The sequence below is a fragment of the Hemitrygon akajei genome, chromosome 5 (genome assembly GCF_048418815.1).
Source record: "Hemitrygon akajei chromosome 5, sHemAka1.3, whole genome shotgun sequence".
Classification (NCBI taxonomy): domain Eukaryota; kingdom Metazoa; phylum Chordata; class Chondrichthyes; order Myliobatiformes; family Dasyatidae; genus Hemitrygon; species Hemitrygon akajei.
Window position 1 is genome coordinate 99809179 of NC_133128.1, and position 21958 is coordinate 99831136.

The window sequence follows — 21958 nt, forward strand, 5'->3', positions numbered from 1 at the left end:
CTGGCCAAAGAAATTCCTCATCTGTTTTAAAAGGGACATCCTTGTATTCTGAGGTGGTGCCCTCTGGTCCTGGACTCTCTCACTATAGGGAACATCCTCTCCACGTTCACTATCTAGGAACTTCCAATATTCAATTGATTTAAAGTGTAGGGCTCGGGTGTTGTATTGCTGAACTGCATCTCTTTGTTGCAATCTCTTGTGAAAGATTTTATTTATTTACAGAAATTTGTGGAACTTTAAAAAATGGCTTTCAGGAACATTTAAAAACTATTGAAATTAGACCTTTAAATTTTAAAATGACTTCAAATTTCAAAATAATGTCAACAACTGAAATATCGACCTTTTCCATGGTATTAGCAACTCCAGCTTTCCCTGCTGTTAAGGTGCGTCCATGTAGCATCTGGATGTCAATGTTCTACTGCAGGACTCAATGGTGTCCAGTGGCAACGAGAGAGGACTAATGTACTGGCTTTTGACCCCCAGCTTGCTTAAAACTTTCGAGTTTAGCCAAGCATTTGTGAAAGTACAAGAGAATCTGAGCAGTGAATGGCTGACAGTGGCTCCCTGCAGAACCAGCACCTGTCAATCAGCTCAATTTGTCCCATTGCTTATGTAAATTTTGTCAAAACAATAAAATGCTTGTCCATTTTTCCATTTCAACACCTTCAATAACTCACTCCATTAACATATCATTTTATTCAAGCTCTTAAAAATCAACTCCAATTTATTTTAAAGCTTTATCTCTGCCACACGTTCAGTGAAGGAATCTCAATTTATGCAGACTTGGACATAACCTGAGTGAGCATTACTTGTGCATGCTAAACACTTCCTTCATGCCTCAATGATCAGATAGAAAAGTTTGAATGTTGCCTTGACGAATACATAATTCATAAGTCAGCAGCTGAAAGTTTCAATCTGGAGTTTGGAAGGAGGAGGAAAAGGTCATGGCACATGTAGACAATCTGGAATTTAGTCATGGACCTTTCTAAGCAGTAAAATGAATTCGATATATTAAATGTGTCACAAGGCAGTTCAGAGCACATCAAACATTAATGGCCCAGCAGTGTTTCAAAAAAAAACAACCAGAGGATTGCCCAGTCCAGAGTTAATGCAAAGATATGTATGTAAAGGAGACCAATGCATCAATGAATCATATGAATGCATACTCAGAGACCCTGCATGCTGTAACAAGTCAGAATTATCTACAGCTGCACAGCCATCTGTCATATAGCACAAAAATACATCAATAAATCATTAATTTTCAAGACAGCAAATCTGGGTCAAAAAGATTCAAATGCACACCAATTTTGTTTAAGCAACCATAACTATGAACTACTGTTTCAAGGACATTCATGTCATTCAGAACAACTATTGCTTGCAGAAACAGATTGAGGCTCTTAGTCTCACCAGTCTGAAGAGTGAGTGCAATTTATGGATTCAATAGTGAGGCAACTGTGTCAACTCTTGTGCATCAATACCACTAGGTAACAGCCTAAGCAGTAAAAGATATAAGCTTGCAGTCACTACTCCCCACAGTTACACTGACCGGTGCAGAAACACAACTGTAGCACTCTTCCATTGAAAGTGGTTAATTTGCCAAAAGCCCTGTAGGATCACAATAATTTTAACATTCTTGAAATGCTGACAAGAGAATCAATACACCCTTGATAAATACAAGATTAATTTAGTACAAGTAAATTTATATTTTAGCATTAAGACAATTATGTACAGCCTGTTTCATCACTAAAATTCTTATGCAGTTCCTGAAGATTGCCAAAAGTACTTTCTCATCATTGGTTTTGGTGCAACTCTCTAAAATTCAGAGTCTTGGCAACTGCCTACTTAACGATCGACTGGCTGACAGTAGTGGTGTGGCAGATTTAACTTTCTTCTGACAAGGTCACATGATGATAATCCAAAAACAGCCTGATAGTGAAAGCTGGTAAGCAATTTTCATAATGGTATGGTAGCAATGGAAGAAGTAAGGCCCCACCATACATAAATTATCTACATCTCATTTTATTTTACAAATGCAAAACTTCAGAGTGCTTTAATTTCAATTAAGCATTTTTGAAATTCATTATATGAACATGAAGGAATTTGCTCCCAACCTATACTCTCAAGCATCCATGGCCATATTTTAGTGACGCTGATCAAGTTATAAATACAAGCCAGGCCATCAGGATCAACTCTCCTACATCAAACTAATGTAATACCATCTTTTGCAATAGAGCTATAACCTGTCAAGTTTACAAAAAGATTACTCTTACACATCCTCAGCATCTTCTCCTTGCTTTTGCTTTGCAATAATAGGCATGGTGGTGGTAACTGATTAGTTAGCATCATAAAACTTGACTTGGCTCTTTGTGTGGCTGTGTTCACTTTTTGTGGTCCTACAAGAACAATGAAGCTGCCACAGACATCCTACTTTTGTCAAGGGCCTTTACACCAGCAGAGCATGATGCTGAATTAAACTAATTCCTTCTCCTTGCCATGGTCCATGTTCCCCCATTCCCTGTTCATTCATGTCCCTATCAAAAAGCAATTGCCACAGTTACTAGCAGTCTGTTTCAGGTACCTATCACTTACTGTACAAAAAAAAAACTCTACCCTGCACATCTCTTTTAAACTTTCCTCTTCTCGCCTTAAAGCTATATGCTCAAGTTTTTGACATATTCATTCTAGGGAATGAATTCATTCTCACTATTGATGCCTCGCATAAAATTTACAAATTTGTATTTCATTACTGATTTTCTCTTGTAATGACCACTGAAGGTCACAGATTTGCAACTATACAGGATATAAGTTGTAAAGGGAACCTTATGGTATTGAGAGGAAACATTTTCTACAGTGAACTTTGAAACTAATTTGTGGAATTGCACATGCTAGATTTTCAGAAAAGCAAAATTATTTTTAGTGCAAGTGAAATCAGACCCACTTCTCTACTACTCTGTAATTCCCCAAGTTATGCAGCAGTCCTGCATGTGGGAAATTGAGTCTATTTTTCCAGTTTAGTTTAAGAAACAAGAAGCTCCCCTAGCATTCTGTCTAATATTCTTCCCTGAACAGAGGTTTACTGGCTATTTATTGTATCTGCTATTTCTAGAGGCCTTTAAAAGCATCTAGTGTACTGAAAGTAGAACTATAACACATTAAAATCATTTTATTGGATTAAGGAGTGCTGACACACCTATTGTGCTAGTGGCACAACCTGAACAGTAACTTAAATCTCTAAACAGACTAGGCACTCATTGATCCAGCTAGGAAAGACCCTTTGACCCATTTAATCTCTACCAGATTAGCAGTCATTGCTTTTTTTTAAACAGCAGGAGTGACATTTCTTAATTGAGTCCACAACCTTCACATGAATATTCTTCCCGCAAATCTATTCCACTGATAGCCTACTCCTTAACCCATATTCACTAATTGGCCCCTATCCAAACCTTCTGAGCATCTGCTGTATCTGCAAAAATACATTGATTATTTTCTGTATCTGAAGTTGCATATCCTCAAACCATAAGCCCCACAAGGTGACTTAAAAAGTGTCTTTACAGTTAATTATGCAATTGCTTGCCTATTGAATGCTCTGTTACCATTTCAAAGTAAATTCATTATCAGAGTACATACATGTCATACTACCCTGAGATTCATTTCCTCCTGACGTTCACAGTAAATACAAAGAAACACAACACAATTTATGAAAAAATACACAAGTATACAAGGTAAAGTTTACCTTTTAATGTATAGTATGTTAGTTTATTATTGTCACATGTACTAAGGTACAGTGGAAAATTAGTATTTTTCGTAATGCTCATTTAAATCAACTCATTATAACAGTACATTGAGGTAAAATAATAATAACAATGCAGTATAAATTAGTACAGTGAAGTGCAAGGTCACAATGAGGTAGATTGTGAGGTCAAGAGTCTATTTTACCATACTAGGGAATAAATTAAGTCTCGAAACTGAGGGATAAATGTTGTGCTTGAGCTGAAGGCACGTTTTCAGGCTTTTGTATCTTCTACCTGATAGAAGGGGAAGCGAGAGAATATATTCAAGGTCATAGTTTCTCAGCTTTCAAATAAGTAACATGACATTATACTAATAAAAGATAGGTCGCTAATTGATTACAATTACAGAGAAATGAAAATTATCATGCAACTATCTCTTAACATCTCCTTCAAGTTACAAACTTGACTATTTATGACTATTATACCTCTCAGCCCAAATCTCCTGCCTTCCCCCATATCCCTCATGCCCTGACCAATCAAGGTTCTATCAACCTCTGTCTTAGATATACATAAAGACTTGGCCTCCACAGCTGCCAGCTCTGTTCTCTAATCTTAGACACTCCCACCACAGGAAACATCCTCTCCACATCCACTCTATTAAGGCCTTTCACCATTTGATAAGTTTCAATTAGGTCACTCCTCATTTTTCTAAATTCTAGGCCCAGAGCAGTCAAGTGCTCTTCATTTCACTAGCCATTCATTCAATCATGGAATCATTTTTGTGAACCCTCTCCGGTGTCAGCACATCATTTCTAAGCTATTCATAATACCAAAGCTATTCCAAAGCTATCCATAATACTCCAAGTGAGGCCTCACCAGTACATTAATGTTCTAGTCCTCTTGCAATGAATGTTAACATTGCATTTGCCTTCCTCACCACAACTCAACCTGCAAATTAACCTTTAGAGAATCCTGAACAAGGACTCCCAAATTCCTTTGCACCTCAGATTTTTGTATTTTCTCTTCACTTAGAAAATAATCCATCCTTTCATTTCTTCTACCAAAGTGCATGACCGCACAGTTCCCGACACCGCCATTTCTTTACCCATTATCTAAATCTAAGTCCCCCTGTAGCCTCCCGATTTCCTCAGAACTACCTGCCACTCCACATATCTTCATATCACCTGCAAACTTTGCAACAAAACTGTCAATTTCATCATCCAAATCATTGACAAATAACGCAAAAAGAGTTGGTCCCAACACAGACCCATGTGGAACACCACTGGTGACCAGCTTTATCCATGCTAGAAACTTTTCTGTAATACCATAGGCTTGTAGCTTGTTAAGCAGCCTCACGTGTGGCACTTTGTCAAAGACCTTCTGAAAATCCAAGTACACATCAACCAATTCTCCTGCTTGATATTTCTTCAAAGAATTCCAAGGATTTGTCAGGCAAGATTTTCCCCTGAGGAAACCATGCTGATTATGGCCTATTTTATCGTGTGCCTCCAAGTTCATCGATCTTATTCCGTATACTGAGCGCAATCAAATGTATCATCTTTAGTTCTGTATTCAACTTTTTTGCTTTTGTCCGCCTTTTACATTGCAACTCATCCTGTTGACTCAACATTTTGCTCCATCATCAGCCTCTCCTTGCTAGGAGTCTCACTACACAGTGCCTTGATTTGTAAACCAACTACCTCATCTGCAGCACTATCACTCTGTTACCCAACCCCCTGCCAAATTAGATTAAACTCAACCAAACAACTCTGGCCAACCAGCCCTCAAGGATATCTGACTCCTCGGGTTCAGGTGTATCCAGTCCCTTTTGTACAGGTTCTAACCCAGAAAAGATCCCAATGATGCACAAATCTGAAACCCTGCTCTCTGCACCAGTTCCTCAACCACTCATGCACCTACCAAATCATCATATTCTTATCTCACTAGCACGTGGCATAGGTAGCAATCCAGATATTACTCCCCTAGAGGTCTTGTTTCTCGGCTCTGCCTAAAATCTCTTTTTAGGACCTTCTCACCTTGTCTACCAATGTATCATTGGTGCTAATAAGCACCAAGACTTTTGACTGTTCATCCTCACCCTTGAGAATGTCATGGACTGGATCTGAGACATCCCTCATCCTGGCACCAGGGAGGCAATATACCATCCAGGCAAACAAACACAAGAAAATATGCAGATACTGGAAATCCAAAGCAAAATACACAAAATGCGGAACTCAGCAGGCCAGGCAGCACTTATGGAAAAGAATTGATGTGGAATCTCCCTGCTCCAAGCCTACCCTAGCATCCCCAACTCCTCCTAAGCTACACTGTCGAGTGCATTGGTGCTGCTTTCCACCCTGCTACCTGTAAAAATGCCATCTGCATCTCTTGCAAACAAGAAAAAAATCTACAAATGCTGGCATTTCAAGCAACACACACAAAATGCTGGAAGAACTTAGCAGGCCAGGCAACATCTATGGAAAAAGTACAGCCAACATTTTGGGCAGGACTGGAGGAAAAAAAAAGATGAGGAATAGATTTAATAGGTGGTGGGAGGGGATAGAAAAACTCAAGGTGACAGGTGAAACCAGGAGGGGAAGGGATGAAGTAAAGTCTTACGAAGTTGGTTGGTGAAAGAGATATAGGGCTGGAAGGATGAGTCTGATAGGAGAGGACAGAAGGCCATGGAAGAAAGGGGGGAGGAACACCAGAGGGAGGCGATGTGTAAACAAGGAGACAGGTGAGAGGGGGAAAAGTGGATGGAGAATGGTGAACTGGAGTAGAGGGTGGGGTATTACCAGAAGTTTGAGAAATAGATGCTCATGCCATTAGGTAGGGGGCTACCAGATAGAATATAAGGTGCTGTTTCTCTGAGTGTGGTCTCAGCGCGACAGTAGAGGAGGCCATGGATTGACATATCGGAATAGGAATGGAAAATGGAATTAAAATGGTTGGCCACTGGGAGATACTGGTTCTTCTGATGGATGAAGCATAGGTGCTCAGTGAAGCGGTTTCCCAATCTATGTCACTGATACACAAGAGGCCACACCAGGAGCACCGAACACAGTAAATGATCCCAACAGACTCACAGGTGAAGTGTGAGTCTGCACCTGCTCCTACACCTCCTCTGTCACTACCATTCCAAGCCCCAAACAACTCCTTCCAGGTGAGGCAACACTTCACCTGTGAGTCTGTTGGGGTCATCGACTGTATCTGGTGCTCCCAGTCACCATCTGACATTCTGCCAACAACAGTTGTGTCATTGGTGAATTTATAGATTGTGCTTGAGCTGTGCCGCACCACAGTCATGAATGTTGGGAGAGTAGTACAGTGGGTTAAGTAGTATGCATTCTTAAGATTGGACAAACATTGATTGCTTTCCCTGGAGTGGCATGTCAGAGGCTGAGAGTGACCAGATACAAGTACATGGAGAAGCATAGATATGGTGGGGATAGCTTTTTCTGTCTCAAGATGGAAATGACAATAATGACATATTTTAACATGTGAAGAGGAAATTTGAAAAGAGGTGGGGAGGCATGATTCTTCCCCAGCCACCCTCCCCAACAGACTGGTAAGTGCCTGAATCATGGAAGCAGATATTACAGAATGTTTATTAAGAGGCATTTAGACAGACACATAGCTAGACAAGAAATGGAGGGATATAGACCATGTGTAGGTGGTTATATTGATAATGGTAGCCATCACCTTTGCTGTGAATGTATGTATGTAGCATAGTACAATACTGAACGTGTCACTTCATTACTGCCCAGTGGGGAACTTTTATCTGTATACATTCATGCTCCTTCTCTAGGCTCAGACCTTTGGTTACAAGAAAACTTTGCTACCACTCCCATGAGAAAACCTTAGCCAATATAGCAAGTTTATGCAAGTTATGAGTTCTGATCCTATCTTTTAATCCTGCCATTTTACTGGAAAACATTTAATGTCAATAATTCTCTTTACAGAAAGGTAACTTAGTAATAGTTACAAAATAAAATTCCATATCAGTCCACACAGGACTTTACATAGAACACAATTCACTACAGCAAGTATTTACTTGAGCATTTTTTTAAAAAGAGAATCAAGAAACAATCTCTCTCTCATATAACTTTAAAACAATGGCACACTACTAGTTGTTACATGAACGCAACTCAACTTCAGACCCAGAGCCTCGTCCAAGGCTCTAAAGGGGCAGATGTGGCCTTGATAGCAATTAACATTATACAAGTTGCAGGGCTTGTACAACCCCTGAAATTCACACCACATTGTGACTGGTGATGGGAACTGAAATTTGTCATTGATATGACTATCACTATCATTGAAGATTGTGAACTTAGCCCGGCACATCACACAAAGCAACCTTCCATCCTTGGACTCATTTTACACCACATGCTGTCGGAGCAGTGCTGCCAGGATAATCAAGGATAAGTCCCACCCAGCCAACACACTTTTGGTCCCACTTCCCTCCCAGTGATGACCCATTTTAATTCTACTTCCCATTCTGATATGTCAATCCATGGCCTCCCTCTACTGTCATGATGAGGCCACACTCAAATGGGAGGAACAACAGCTTGTGTTCCATCTGGGTAGCCTCCATTTCCTCTCTCACTTCATCTCCTTGCCTGCCCATCGCCTGCCTCTCTCCGGTGTATCTCTCTCTCTCCCCCCCCCCTTCTTTCTTCCATGGTTTTCTGTCCTCTTCCATCAGACCCCCCCCAACTCTCCAGCCCTGTATCTCTTTCACCAACCGACTCCCCAGTTCTTTACTTCACCCCCACTCCCAGTTTCACCTTGTTTCCCTCTCCCCTCCCCCCCTTTAAATCTACTCATCTTTTTTTCTCCAGTCCTGCCGAAGGGTTTCAGCTCGAAATGTCCACTGTACTTTTTTTTGCTGCCTGGCCTGCTGAGTTCCTCCAGCATTTTGTGTGTTGCAAACAACTATCAATATTGCTTAGCAGGAGTGAAATGAAGATTCTCAAGAATAAATCATATAGTCTAAAGCTTTTGACATCCTATTCACTTCATTTTGCACTGAACCTCTGAGTTCTAACCATATATAGGCCCAAAATTAGAGGAAGAATGTGCAAAAATGGATAGCTGTGGTTAGCACATAAGTGCAATTCCTGTGGCTGTTCCAAGAGGAGAATGTTTTGAAGGAATGCAAGGTAATTAAATTCATAACAATCATAATATACTAATAACCTTTGGTTCAGCAAATAATGGCAAACTTGCAACGAAGTTCACATGTGGAGTACTCCCAGATGACCCTGTGACATTTCTCTGCCTTATACCTGTCTTTCTGCTTTACAAACAAGAGTTCAGCAGCAGCTCCTGACTGCAGGAAATAAACAAGTGCATTTCTCCTTTTGATGACTACCTCTCAATCAACAAGCAAGCAACTAGGGTTATCATTCATGCTCTCTATTCTTGCTGCTGCCATCAGGAAGGAGGTACAGCAGCCTTACAGGATCCCACACCACCAGGGTCAGGAACAGTTATCAAATTTCAAAGCAAGTTTATTATAAAGTACATATATATCACCATATACAACCTTGAATTTAGTTGCTTGTAAGTATTCACAGTAAATACAAAGAAACACAGTAGAATCAATGAGAGACCACACACAAGACTGGCAAGACCTCTGGTGTCCCTGACAATGACACCTGCAAGAAGTGCATCCAGCTTCAGCTCCTAACAAATCGCGTTAGGAAACTGGAGCAGGAGCTGGATGACCTCCGGATCATTCGGGAGAATGAGGAGTTTATAGATAGCAGCTACAGGGAGGCAGTTATGCCAAAGGAGCAGCGCACAGGTAATTGGGTTACTGTCAGGTGAGGCAAGGAGAAAGGGCAGGCAGAGCAGGGCTCCCCTGTGGCCATTCCCCTCAACAACAACTAGTATACAGATTTGGATACTGTTGGGGGGAATGACTTACCTGGGATAAGCTGCAGAAGCCAGATCTCTGGCACTGAGTCTGGTTCTGCAGTGCAGAAGGGGTGGGGGGAGAAGAGGAGAGCGGTAGTGATGGGGGACTCGATAATTAGAGGTACAGATAGGAGGTTCTGTGGTCGCGACAGAGACTCCCGGATGGTTTGTTGCTTCCCAGGTGCCAGGGTCAAGGATGTCTCTGATCGCGTGCACAGCATTCTGAAATGGGAGGGTGAGCAGCCAGATGTCATGGTACATATCGAAGAGTGAGTACAGAGAGCTTGGTAGGAAGATAAAAAGCAGGACCTCGAGGGTGGTTAAATCAGGATTGCTACCTGTACCACGTGCCAGTGAGGGTAACAATAGGATGCTCTGGAGGATGAACACGTGACTGAGAAACTGGTGTAGGGGGCAGGGTTTCAGATTTCAGGATCATTGAGACCTCTTTTGGGGCAGGTGGGACCTGTACAAGAGAGACGTGTTACACCTGAACTACAGGGGGACCAATATCCTTGCAGGGAGGTTTGTTAGTGCTATTGGGGGGGGGAGGTTTAAGCTAGATTTGCAGGGGGATGGGAACCAGAGTGACAGAGTAGATAGTGGAGCGGGGGTGAAAATAAATGATGTTAAAGTTTCATGCAAAGTCACAAATAAAAGGGTTGTGTGTGGTGGTAATAATCTTCTGAGGTATGTCTATTTCAATGTGAGGAGTACTGTGGGGAAGGCTGACAAGCTGAAGGCGTGGATTGACACGTGGAATTATGACTTTGTGGACATTAGTGAAACTTGGCTACAGGAGGGGCAGGACTGGCAGCTTAATGTTCCAGAGTTCTGATCTTTCAGACGTGATAGAGGCAGAGGGATGAAGAGTGGGGGGGGGGGGGGCCGCATTGCTAGTGAGGGAAAATGTTACAGCAGTGCTCAGGCAGGACAGATTTGAGGGATTGTTTACTGAGGCCATATGGGTGGAGCTGAGAAACAGGGAAGGTATGACCACATTAATGGGGTTGTATTATAGACAGCAAGAATTGGAGGAGCAAATCTGCAGAGATGTAGCAGACAACTGGAGGACACATAAAGTTGTGACAGTAGGGGATTTTAATTTTCCGTGTATTGATTGGGACTCCCATACTGTTAAAGGTCTAGACGGGTTAGAGTTTGTAAAATGTGTTCAGGAAAGTTTTCTAAATCAATATATAGAGGTACCGACTAGAGAGGATTCAATATTAGGTCTCCTCTTAGGAACGGGGCATGACTGCGTAAGCACGTGAAAGGCACGTCAGGCAGTGGGAGAGTTTAAAATGCGAACAGATTAACGGAGCGGGTGATACGAGTAGGAAGGCTTGAGAGGCTTCGACGAGCAGAGGCTGAGACAAGCTTGCTACCATTCAGGTAAGCCGGGTCAGCTCCTTCAATTAATCTAATTAGCTTAGGAATGGGTAATGGAGGCAGCAAGTAGGGCAAAGGCATCCAGCTGCAGCTCCTGACAAACCGAGTCAGGGAACTGGAGCTGGAGCTGGATGAACTTCGGATCATTCGGGAGGCAGAGGCAGAAATAAACAGGAGTTACAGGGAGATAGTCACCCCTAACAGTCAGGAAACAGGTAGCTGGGTGACTGTGAGGAGAGGGAAGGGGAATGGACAGAATGAGCAGAGCACCCCTGTGGCTGTTCCCATCAATAATAAGAATTGAATTGAAAATACACATGGACTAAGATGTTAACTGTCCCGTGCTATCATCAGTGGGATCATCAGTTGATCTGCCACCTGTCTTCAGGAGTTTTGGCCCGCTTATGATCACCTCAAGGTGGTGGGCCAGCAGTGCTAAAGCACCACCTCCAACTGATGAGCTTAACAACTTTGCATCTGCCTCTATCAGAGTTGTTGGTCGCTTCCATCCAACAGATAGTCTACTCTTCAGGTGTCTGTGCAACTACTGAAGAGTTTACAAAAGATGGATACACTGTCCGACTATCTGCCCCTCTGGAAGTACTTGGTCTAACACCCATGATGATCCTGTCTCTGCTCCTCAGCTACAGCCCTGCTGGTTGACTTGATCTCTCGTCTTGTGAAGCCAAGTTCATGCAGCCACTCCTGGAAAGTGAACGCAATAAAGCCACGGCCACCTACTTCGAATGGATAGCATGAGGCCTTCCACCCTCTGTCTCTGCACTCTGATCTTAATTCTGCATACTTGGTTAACTTGCGCTCATGGGCTTCATTGATGTTGTCTTCCCAGGGGACTGAGAGTTCACCAATAACCACTTCTCTACTGGTGTCAGACCAGACGATTATATCTGGACGCAATGTGGTGAAAACTATTTGCTCCAGGAAACTGCCTTTCCCATCCAGGTCGGCCTTGACACACCAATCATTGGCTGAAGAAAGTAATGCTTGATTGTGGGCCTGCGCTGTACACCCTTGACTTGGAGCCTTCTTTCATAAATAGTATGCGATGTTCTGTGCAGCATGGGGCATGAGGTAAGTTGTGTTGCAGTACTCTCTGCTCAACCGCTTCTGTTACAACTTCGAGAACGTTGTTATGTCTCCAAGTGTACACGCCGCTGGAAAGATTGACTGCATACACTCAAAATATGTTGAAGTGTTCCCTTCTCACCACAAGCAGCACACCTTGTCTGGCTTAAATTCATAGACAGTTAGTGGCCACATTATCAGTGGCATTAGTCCGTACTGCAAGCACCACAACTTCAACTTGCCAGGCAAGCCACACTTGTTGACAGACATCAGACCTCTGCTGATCTGTTCTCCTGTCTCTTGAACCCTCTTGGTGTCTCTCAGCTCCTCTGTGTACCATCGCCCGAGGCTCTTAACTGGTTGGTTCTGAATGGATGGAATCTCCTCTCCACAAAGGGTGAAATGAAAGTCAACCAGCTTTCCTCTCCTAAGAACAAGGCTCCTTGTCTTCTTGGTCTTGAACTTCATTCTTCCCCAATCCATCAGCGCCTCGAGTCTAGATAGTACACTTTCCACTGCCTCCATGCTAGGACCCAAAAGGGTGAGATCGTCTATGAACGCACATATTGGTGGTAACTGCCCTCCGCCATCAAGTGCGACACCTGGTCCCACTAATTCTGCAACCCTCACAATGACCTCCATGGCTAACACAAAAAGGATGGGTGAAATTGCACATCCCATTAGGATACCAACGTCCAAGCTCTGCCACCTAGTTGTAAACTGCTGAGTGGAAACCCTATCCGGAAATCATTGTAGTACTGCATAATGAAGTTCCTCACCTTAGCAGGAATCTATAGGAATTCAATCAGGACATGGGGAACAGAACCATACACATTTGCAAGATCAAGCCAAACTACAGCCAGATTTCTTCTCAACCTTTTCGACTCCTGAATGGTATGCCATATCATACTAGTGCGTTCAAGGCATCCCGGGAAACCTGTATACCATTTTGGATACTGTTGGTGGGGACGACCTACCAGGGACAAGTTACAGTGGTTGCATCTCTGGCACCGAGACTGGGACCCTCAGCTCAGAAGGGAAGGAGGGAAAAGAGGAGAGCAATAGTGATAGGGGATTCGATAGTTAGGGGGACGGATAAGAGGTTCTGTGGAAGAGATCAAGAATCCCGGATGGTCTGTTGCCTCCCTGGTCCCAGGGTCCGCAATATCTCAGATCAAGTTCTCAGTATTCTCAAGAGGGAGGGTGAACAGCCAGATGTCATGGTCCATGTAGGGACCAATGACGTGGAGGAGGTCCTGCAAAGAGAATTTAGGGAGTTAGGTGCAAAGTTGAAGGACAGGACCTCCAGGGTTGCAATCTCAGGATTGCTACCCGTGCCACGTGCTAGTGAGGCCAGAAATAGGAAGAAAATGCAGCTAAATACCTGGCTAAGGAGTTGGTGCAGGAGGGAGGGCTTCACGATTCTGGGCAATTAGGCCTTGTTCCAGGGAAGGTGGAACCTGTTCTGACAGAACGGGTTGCACCTGAACTGGAGGGGGCCTGACATCCTTGCGGGAAGGTTTGCTAGTGCTGCTCCGAGGGGTTTAAACTAGATTTGCGGGGGAGGGGAACCAGAGTGTTAGAGCAGATAGTGAGGTGGAGGAGGATAAAGGTCATGCGAGAGCTGCAAGTATAGTGCATGAAGTAAAGCCAGATTTAACACATAAAGAGGCTTTGAGGAAAGAGAAACAGAATAAAGAGTGTTAAGGTAGAAGGGCTAAAGTGCGTGTACTTCAATGCAAGAAGCATCAGGAACAAAGGTGATGATCTGAGAGCTTGGATACATACATGGAATTCCTGGATTTCAGTGCTTTAAAAGGGATACGGGGGGGGGAAGGGGAGGAGGAGTGGTTAGGGATACTATTACAGCTACAGGAAGGGTGGGTAATGTAGCAGGACCCTCTTTTGAGTCAGTATGGGTAGAAGTCAGGAACAGGAAGGGAACAGTTACTCTACTGGGAGTATTCTATAGGCCCCCTGGTAGCAGCAGAGAGGAGCAGATTGGGAGACAGATTTTGGAAAGGTGCAAAAATAACAGGGTTGTTATCATGGGTGACTTTAACTTCCCTAATATTGACTGGCACATGATTACTTCCAAGGGTTTAGACGGGGCAGAGTTTGTTAAGTGCATCCAGGACAGATTCCTGTCACAGTATGTTGACAGGCCGACTAGGGGGAATGCCATACTGGATCTAGTATTAGGTAACGAACTGGGTCAGGTCACAGATCTCTCAGTGCGTGAGCATCTGGGAGACAGTGATCACTGTTCCCTGGCCTTCAGCATTATCATGGAAAAGGACAGAATCAGAGAGAACAGGAAAATTTTTAATTGGGGAAGGGCAAATTATGAAGCTATAAAGCTAGAACTTGCGGGTGTGAGTTGGTATGATGTTTTTGCAGGTAAATGTACTATGGACATGTGGTGGATGTTTAGGGATCTCTTGCAGGATGTTAGGGATAAATCTGTCATGGTAAGGAAGATAAAGAATGGTAGGGTGAAGGAACCATGGGTGACAAGTGAGGTGGAGAATCTAGTCAGATGGAAGAAGACATCATACGTGAGGTTTAGGATGCAAGGATCAGATGAGTCTATTGAGGAATATAGGGTATCAAGAAAGGAGCTTAAGAAGGTGCTGAGGCAAGCAAGAAGGGGGCATAAGAAGGCCTTGGAGACTAGGGTAAAGGAAAACCCAAGCCATTCTTCAATTATGTGAAGAACAAAAGGATGACAGGAGTGAAGATAGGACCGATTAGAGATAAAGATGGGAAGAAGTGCCTGGAGGCTGTGGAAGAGAGCGAGGTCCTCAATGAATACTTCTCTTTGGTATTCACCAATGAGAGGGAACTTGATGTCGGTGAGGACATTATGAGTGAGGCTGATGTTCTGGAGCATGTTGATATTAAGTGAGAAGAGGTGTTGGAGTTGTTAAAATACATTAGGACAGATAAGTCCCTGGGGCCTGACGGAATATTCCTTGGCTGCTCCACGAGGCGAGGGAAGAGATTGCTGAGCCTCTGGCAAGGATCTTTATGTCCTCGTTGTCCACTGGATTGGTACCGGAGAATTGGAAGGAGGCAAATGTTGTTCCCTTGTTCAAAAAAGGTAGTAGGGATAGTCCGGGTAATTATAGACCAGTGAGCCTTACGTCTGTGGTGGGAAAGCTGTTGGAAAAGATTCTTAGAGATAGAACCTCTGGGCATTTAGAGAATCATGGTTTGATCAGGGACAGTCAGCATGGCTTTGTGAAGGGCAGATCGTATCTAACAAGCTCGACAGAGTTCTTTGAGGGGGTGACCAGGCATATAGATGAGGGCAGTGCAATGGATGTGATCTGCATGGATTTAGGTAAGGCATTTGACAAGGTACCACATGGTAGGCTTATTCAGAAAGTCAGAAGGCATGGGATCCATGGAAGTTTGGCCAGGTGGATTCAGAATTGGCTTGCCTGCAGAAAGCAGAGGGTCATGGTGGAGGGAGTACATTCGGATTGGAGGGTTGTGATTAGTGGTGTCCCACAAGGATCAGTTCTGGGACCTCTACTTTTCGTGATTTTTATTAACGACCTGGATGTGGGGGTAGAAGGATGGGTTGGCAAGTTTGCAGATGACATAAAGGTTGCTGGTGTTGTTGATAGTGTTGAGGATTGTCGAAGATTGCATAGAGACATTGATAGAATGCAGAAGTGGGCAGAGAAGTGGCAGATGGAGTTCAACCCAGAGAAGTGTGAGGTGGTGCACTTTGGAAGGACAAACTCCAAGGCAGAGTACAAAGTAAATGGTAGGATACTTGGGAGTGTGGAGGAGCAGAGGGATCTGGGGGTACATGTCCACAGATCCCTGAAAGTTGCCTCACAGGTAGATAGGGTAGTTAGGAAAGTTTATGGAGTGTTAGCTTTCATAAGTCGAGGGATAGAGTTTAAGAGTCGCGGGGTGATGATGCAGCTCTATAAAACTCTGGTTAGGCCACACTTGGGAGTACTGTGTCCAGTTCTGGTCGCATTACTATAAGAAGGATGTGGAATCATTGGCAAGGGTACAGAGGAGATTTACCAGAATGCTGCCTGGTTTAGAGAGTATGGATTATGATCAGAGATTAAAGGAGCCAGGGCTTTCCTCTCTGGAGAGGAGGAGGATAAGAGGAGACATGATAAAGGTATACAAGATATTAAGAGGAACAGATAGAGTGGACAGCCAGCGCCTCTTCCCCAGGGCACCACTACTCAATACAAGAGGACATGGCTTTAAGGAAAGGGGTGGAAAGTTCAAGGGGGATATTAGAGGAAGGTTTTTTACTCAGAGAGTGGTTGGTGCGTGGAATGTACTGCCTGAGTCAGTGGTGGAGGCAGATAGCCTAGTGAAATTTAAGAGACTACTAGACAGGTATAGGGAGGAATTTAAGGTGGGGGGGGGGGGATTATATGGGAGGCAGGGTTTAAGGGTCGGCACAACACTGTGGGCCGAAGGGCCTGTCCTGTGCTGTATTGTTCTATGTTCTATGAAACGAGTTAGGACAGGTGACGGAAGTGTGTGTAGGTGAATACTTTGGTTCTAGTGATCATAACACCATTTGTTTCAACTTGATCATGGATAAAGATAGATCTGGTCCTCGGGTTGAGGTTCTAAACTGGAAAAAAGGCCAAATTTGAAGAAATAAGAAAGGATCTAAAAAGCGTGGATTGGGACAGGTTGTTCTCTGGCAAGTATGTCGTTGGTAAGTGGGAGGCCTTCAAAGGAGAAATCTTGAGAGTGCAGAATTTATCTGTTCCTGCCTGTGCGACTGAGCTGGGAGAACCACTACAGCGCATCTTCAACATGAGCCTGGAGCAGAGAAGAGTACCCAGACAGTGGAAAACATCCTGTATTGTCCCGGTACCGAAGAAACCACAACCAAAGGAGTTGAATGACTTCAGACCTGTTGCCTTGACGTCGCACGTGATGAAGACCATGGAGCGGCTGATAATACAGAATCTGAGGCCACAAACCAGGCACGCCCAGGATCCTCTTCAGTTTGCGTATAAGGAGAAGGTGGGAGTGGAGGATGCTATCACGTATTTGCTGCACAAATCACTCTCTCACCTAGATGGGGTCAGTTGTGCTGTGAGGATTACATTCCTTGACTTCTCTAGTGCCTTTAACACCACCCAGCCCAAGATCTTAAGGCACAAACTAACGGAGATGGGAGTAGACTCTCACATGGTGGATTGGATAGTGGACTACTTGACAGATAGACCTCAGTATGTGCGGTTGGGAGACTGTAGGTCTGACACGGTGGTCAGCAGCACAGGAGCACCGCAGGGAACCGTACTCTCTCCGGTCCTGTTCACCCTGTACACATCAGACTTCCAATATAACTCGGAGTCCTGCCATGTGCAGAAGTTCGCTGATGACACGGCCATAGTGGGGTGTGTCAGGAATGGACAGGAGGAGGAGTATAGGAAACTGATACAGGACTTTGTGATATGGTGCAACTCAAACTACCTGCGTCTCAATGTCACCAAGACCAAGGAGATGGTGGTGGACTTTAGGAGATCTAGGCCTCATATGGAGCCAGTGATCATTAATGGAGAATGTGTGGAGCAGGTTAAGACCTACAAGTATCTGGGAGTACAGTTAGACGAGAAGCTAGACTGGACTGCCAACACAGATGCCTTGTGCAGGAAGGCACAGAGTCGACTGTACTTCCTTAGAAGGTTGGCGTCATTCAATGTCTGTAGTGAGATGCTGAAGATGTTCTATAGGTCAGTTGTGGAGAGCGCCCTCTTCTTTGTGGTGGCGTGTTGGGGAGGAAGCATTAAGAAGAGGGACGCCTCACGTCTTAATAAGCTGGTAAGGAAGGTGGGCTCTGTCGTGGGCAAAGTACTGGAGAGTTTAACATCGGTAGCTGAGCGAAGGGCGCTGAGTAGGCTATGGTCAATTATGGATAACTCTGAACATCCTCTACATAGCACCATCCAGAGACAGAGAAGCAGTTTCAGCGACAGGTTACTATCGATGCAATGCTCCTCAGACAGGATGAAGAGGTCAATACTCCCCAATGCCATTAGGCTTTACAATTCTACCGCCAGGACTTAAGAACTTTTTAAAAGCTATTATTAATGCTTTTTGAGATAGTGATTTAGATGCATATCATATTTTTTTTTACTGAGTTAAGTATTGTATGTAATTAGTTTTGCTACAACAAGTGTATGGGACATTGGAAAAAAGTTGAATTTCCCCATGGGGATGAATAAAGTATCTATCTATCTATCTAAGGAACCTTGGTTCTCAAGGGTTATTGGAACTCTGATAAAGAAGAAGAGAGATGTATGACATGTATAGGAAACAGGCAGCAAATAATGTACTTGAGGAATATAAAAAGTGCAAAAAAACACTTAAGGAAGAAATCAGGAGGGCTAAAAGAAGACGAGGTAGCTTTGGCAGTCAAGGTGAAGGGTAATCCAAAGAGCTTCTACAGGTATATTAAGAGCAGAAGGAAAGTAGGGATAAAATTGGCCCTGTTGAAGATCAGAGTGGTTGGCTATGTATGGAACCAAAAGAAATGGGGGAGATCTTAAATGGGTTTTTGGCATCTGTATTTACTAAGGAAACTGGCATGGAGTCAGTGGAAATAAGGCAAACAAGTAGTGAGGTCATGGAACCTGTACAGATTGAAGAGGAAGAGGTGCTTGCTACCTTGAGGCAAATCAGAGTAGATAAATCCCCAGGACATGACAGGGTATTCCCTCAGACCTTGACGGAGACCAGTGCTGAAATTACCGGGGCTCTGGCAGATATATTTAAAATGTCAGTATCTACGGGTGAGGTGCCGGAGGATTGGAGGATAGCTCATGTTGTTCCATTGTTTAAAAAAAGGCTTTAAAAGTAATCCGGGAAATTATAGGCCGGTAAGTTTGACATCGGGAGTAGGTAAATTATTGGAAGGAATACTAAGAGATAGTATCTACAAGTATTTAGATAGCCAGGGACTTATTAGAGAGAGTGAACACGGCTTTGTGTGTGGTAGGTCATGTTTAACCAATCTATTAGAGTTTTTCGAGGAGGTTACAAGGAAAGTGGGTGAAGGGAAGGCAGTGGATGTTGTCTACATGGACTTCAGTAAGGCCTTTCACAAGGTCCCGCATGGGAGGTTAGTTAGGAAGATTCAGACGCTAGGTATACATGGAGAGGTAATAAATTGGATTAGACATTGGCTCAATGGGAGAAGCCAGAGAGTGGTAGTGGAGGATTGCTTCTTTGAGTGGAGGTCTGTGACTAGTGGTGTGCCACAGGGATCAATGCTGAGTCCATTGTTATTTGTCATCTATATCAATGACCTGGATGATAATGTGGTAAACTGGATCAGCAAATTTGCTGATAATACAAAGATTGGAGGTGTAGTGGACAGTGAGGAAGGTTTTCAAAGCTTGCAGAGGGATCTGGACCAGCTGGAAAAATGGGATGAAAAATGGCAGAAGGAGTTTAATACAGACAAGTGTGAGGTATTGCACTTTGGAAGGAAAAACCAAGGTACAACATACAAGGTAAATGGTAGGGCACTGAGGAGTGCAGTAGAGCAGAGGGATCTAGGAATACAGATACAAAATTCCCTAAAACTGGCGTCACATGTAGATAGGGTAGTAATGAGAGCTCTTGGTACACTGGCCTTTATAAATCAAAGTATTGAGTATAAGAGTTGGAATGTTATGGTGAGGTTGTATAAGGCATTGGTGAGGCTGAATTTGGAGTATTGTGTGCAGTTTTGGTCACCAAATTACAGGAAGGATATTAATAAGGTTGAAAGAGTGCAAAGAAGGTTTACAAGGATGTTGCCAGGACTTGAGAAACTGATTTACAGAGAAAGGTTGAATAGGTTAGGATTTTATTCCCTGGAGCAGAGGAGAATGAGGGGTGATTTGATAGAGGTATCTAAAATGATGATGGGTATAGATAGAGTGAATGCAAGCAGGCTTGTTCCACTGAGGCTAGGGGAGAAAAAACCCAGAGGTCTTGGGTTAAGGGTGAAGGGGAAAAAGTTAAAGGGAACATGGGGGGGGGGGGGGGCTTCTTCACACAGAGAGTGGTGGGAGTGTGGAATGAGTTGCCAGATGAAGTGGTAAATGCGGACTCACTTTTAACATTTAAGAAAAATTTGGACAGGTGTATGAGAGGTGTATGGAGGGATATGCGCCAGGTGCAGGTCAGTGGGACTGGGTAGAAAAATGCTTCTGCACAGCCAAAAAGGGGCAAAAGGCCTGTTTCTGTACTGTAATGTTCTATGGTTCTATGGTAAGTTATTATTATTTTTGCATTCTTTTGCACATTGGTTGTGTCTGTGTAGGCTTTCATTGATTCTATTGTGTTTTTGTATCGACTGTGAATGGCCACAAGAAAATGAATCTCAGGGTAGTATATGGTGACATAGACGATACATATTTGCATAATAAACTTACCTTGAACTGTGTGCTTCAACTTTACAAATATCCATGGAATCAGTCACTGTGGGGCGTCATGGTAGACAACTGATCCTCCATTGCTTAAATTTCTATGGATAGATTTAGTTCCAAACTCAACCCTAAAACTTACTTATTTAAAATTCAAACCACAACCCCAAATGGCCTTGCTCTGTCTCTTATTAAAATACAGCAGCATCAACTTAATCAATACTTCAGCTGGAGATGTGGATAAACAGATGAAGGAACTGCAATTGGGGCACATGGTTGAGAATGTAATTGAAATTGAAATCAGCTTTGCCTCATGGTAAAACTAGATGGTTTTCAGGACCAAGCAACATGCACAAAATGCTGGTGGAACGCAGCAGGCCAGGCTGTCGATGCTTCGGGCTGAGACCATATAACCATGTAACAGTTAGGGTTAGGCCTGGTACTCCTTAGTGGGGTCATGATCAAGGGGTAAATAAGAGGAGGTATCAGAGAGGTATCAAGGTACCCCTTGATCATGACCCCACTAAGGAGCACCAGGCCACTGTCTCCTATACCATCACCAACCTGCTACACCTGCCCTTACACCTCCTCCCTCACCACTATTCAGGGCCCCAGACAGTCCTTCCAGGTGAGGCGACACTTCACCTGTGAGTCAGCTGGTGTGGTATACTGCGTCCGGTGCTCCTGGTGTGGCCTTTTATATATTGGTGAGACCTGACGCAGACGGGGAGACCGTTTCACTGAACACCTACGCTCGGTCCGCCAGAGAAAGCAGGATCTCCCAGTGGCCACACATTTTAATTCCACATCCCATTCCCATTCTGATATGTCTATCCATGGCCTCCTCTACTGAAAAGATGAAGCCACTCAGGTTGGAGGAACAACACCTTATACACCAGCTGGGTAGCCTTCAACCTGATGGCATGAACATTGACTTCTCTAACTTCTGTTAATGCCCCTCCCCTTCTTACCCCATCCCTGATATATTTAGTTTTTTTTCTCTCTCTGCCCATCACTCTGCCTGTTCTCCATCTCCCTCTGGTGCTCCCCTCCCCCTTTCTTTCTCCCTAGGCCTCCCATCCCATGATCCTTTCCCTTCTCTAGCTCTGTATCCCTTTTGCCAATCACCTGTCTTCAGCTTCACCCCACCCCCTCTGGTCTTCTCCTATCATTCCCCCCCCCCACCCCCCGCCACTTTCAAATCTCTATCTTTCCTTTCAATTAGTCCTGATGAAGGGTCTCGGCCCAAAACGTCGACAGCACTTCTCCCTATAGATGCTGCCTGGTCTGCTGCGTTCCACCAGCATTTTGTGTGTGTTGCTTGAATTTCCAGCATCTGCAGGTTTCCTCGTATTTGGTTTTCAGGACCATTCCTCTTGAAGCTGAATTTGACCACTCCAGCTC

At 43.9% G+C, this 21958-nt stretch overlaps 1 protein-coding gene across 2 annotated transcripts in view; it reads right to left on the reverse strand.

The window, feature by feature from the left end:
* The window catches only part of slc49a4 (solute carrier family 49 member 4), a 148585-nt gene that overhangs the window by 9475 nt on the left and 117152 nt on the right, over positions 1 to 21958 (reverse strand). Inside the window, exon 9 of one of the 2 annotated variants that reach the window (XM_073046137.1) lies at positions 3739 to 4025. The exons of the other annotated variant lie outside the window; for it this stretch is intronic. Coding sequence (XP_072902238.1) covers positions 3928 to 4025 — 98 coding nt within the window. The 3' untranslated portion in view covers positions 3739 to 3927. Of the gene's footprint in view, positions 1 to 3738; positions 4026 to 21958 lie in introns of those variants that run through there. 2 annotated transcript variants of the gene reach the window in all.